General features: G+C 45.8%; 1 protein-coding gene across 1 annotated transcript in view; it reads right to left on the bottom strand.

The window, feature by feature from the left end:
• Nucleotides 1-870: 870 nt before the first annotated feature.
• Nucleotides 871-1360, bottom strand: part of MRPL52 (mitochondrial ribosomal protein L52) — a 3361-nt gene continuing 2871 nt past the window's right edge. Inside the window, exon 5 of the mRNA XM_027843064.1 lies at nucleotides 871-1044. Coding sequence (XP_027698865.1) covers nucleotides 904-1044 — 141 coding nt within the window. The 3' untranslated portion in view covers nucleotides 871-903. The remainder of the gene's footprint in view (nucleotides 1045-1360) is intronic.

The raw sequence follows: 1360 nt of genomic DNA, 5'->3' as shown, positions 1-1360 counted from the left end.
GGCAAGAACACTACCATAACCACTTTAAGACTTGTATTTGTACATCGTTAAGATTTATCAAGCATCTCCCTCAGGCAGGGTGTGACCGACCAGGGAGAGCTGCCCTAGACCTTCCTTGCAGCTACTACATCCCTTTCTCCTCCATGTTACACCTAGTGAACTTGTGGCCTGTTTCCCAATAGCCAGAAATGGAGGTGTCTTGGCTCCGCTTTTCATTTTGGTCTCACCATAGGATGTCCTCCAAGGTTAACAGTACCCTAGACAGGTTGGATCAGTGGTTTATGGGGAAGATATGAATCTGAGTTTATTATTAATTGCATTTATTACTGCTTAATTGGAGGCATGTTAGTTGCCTTGATTCTGTAAGGCTTGGGTTCCTAGCCAAATCCAGGGCAGCCCTTGCTCCTACTTTTGTGTTCACATGGCATGGTTCCCTTGAAAATACAGGATATAGGCCAGTTGTGTTATCCTGAGGTGGGAAGATACTGGCTTCTCTTTTGTTTAGCTCAGTTGGACTGCAACCAGGGATAATAGAATCATTGATCCAGAGCTGGAAGAGATCTTAGAGGTCATCTAGCCCCACCCCCTCATTTTACAGATGAAGAACCTGAGGCCAATAGAGGTTAAGTGACTTGTCCAAGGTCCCATGGGCAGTCAGCGGCAGAGCAAGGGACTGAACTTAGGTTTTTAGATTCCAAGTTCTCTATCACTATCTCCCAATGCTTCCCAGGGACAAGGGCATTAACTACCCTTTTAGACAAGTGACCCCAGAGTTTTCCCCTCCTTGATGGTGTTTTTCTTCTTCCTCTGCAGAACTGGGGGAAGCCTGGAGCTGTTGAAGAGAACACCAAAAACAACAGGAAGGAAAGCTGGGGGCTGGAGGAGGGGGTTTGCTTTATTGATTCACGGGCCTTTCATTGAAGCCCCTTTGGGCTTGAGCAGGTTTTGCTGTTTATTTTCCTCCTCCTGCCGCTTCTCCTGCTGCTTTTGCTCCCACGTCTTCATTCCTGCATCCATTTCCTGGGACAGCAGCACCACTCGTCTCTGAAAGACAAAGAATCAGTGAGAACAGGTTAAGAAGATTTGGAAATGGAAGGGACCCTGGACGTCATTTCATCTAACCTTTTATTTTGTAGATGAAGAAACTGATACTTAGAAAGGTTAAATCAGTGTTCACCTGGGTACTCCAGTCCTGTCATCCATCCTTCTACTGTCAGATCCAAGTCAAATGTTTCTGACTGGAAAGGAGGNGAAACTGATACTTAGAAAGGTTAAATCAGTGTTCACCTGGGTACTCCAGTCCTGTCATCCACCCTTCTACTGTCAGATCCAAGTCAAATGTTTCTGACTGGAAAGGAGT

This window comes from Vombatus ursinus, unplaced genomic scaffold (assembly GCF_900497805.2).
Source record: "Vombatus ursinus unplaced genomic scaffold, bare-nosed wombat genome assembly UNPS02014894.1, whole genome shotgun sequence".
Classification (NCBI taxonomy): domain Eukaryota; kingdom Metazoa; phylum Chordata; class Mammalia; order Diprotodontia; family Vombatidae; genus Vombatus; species Vombatus ursinus.
This window is presented reverse-complemented; position numbering and strand designations above follow the sequence as displayed.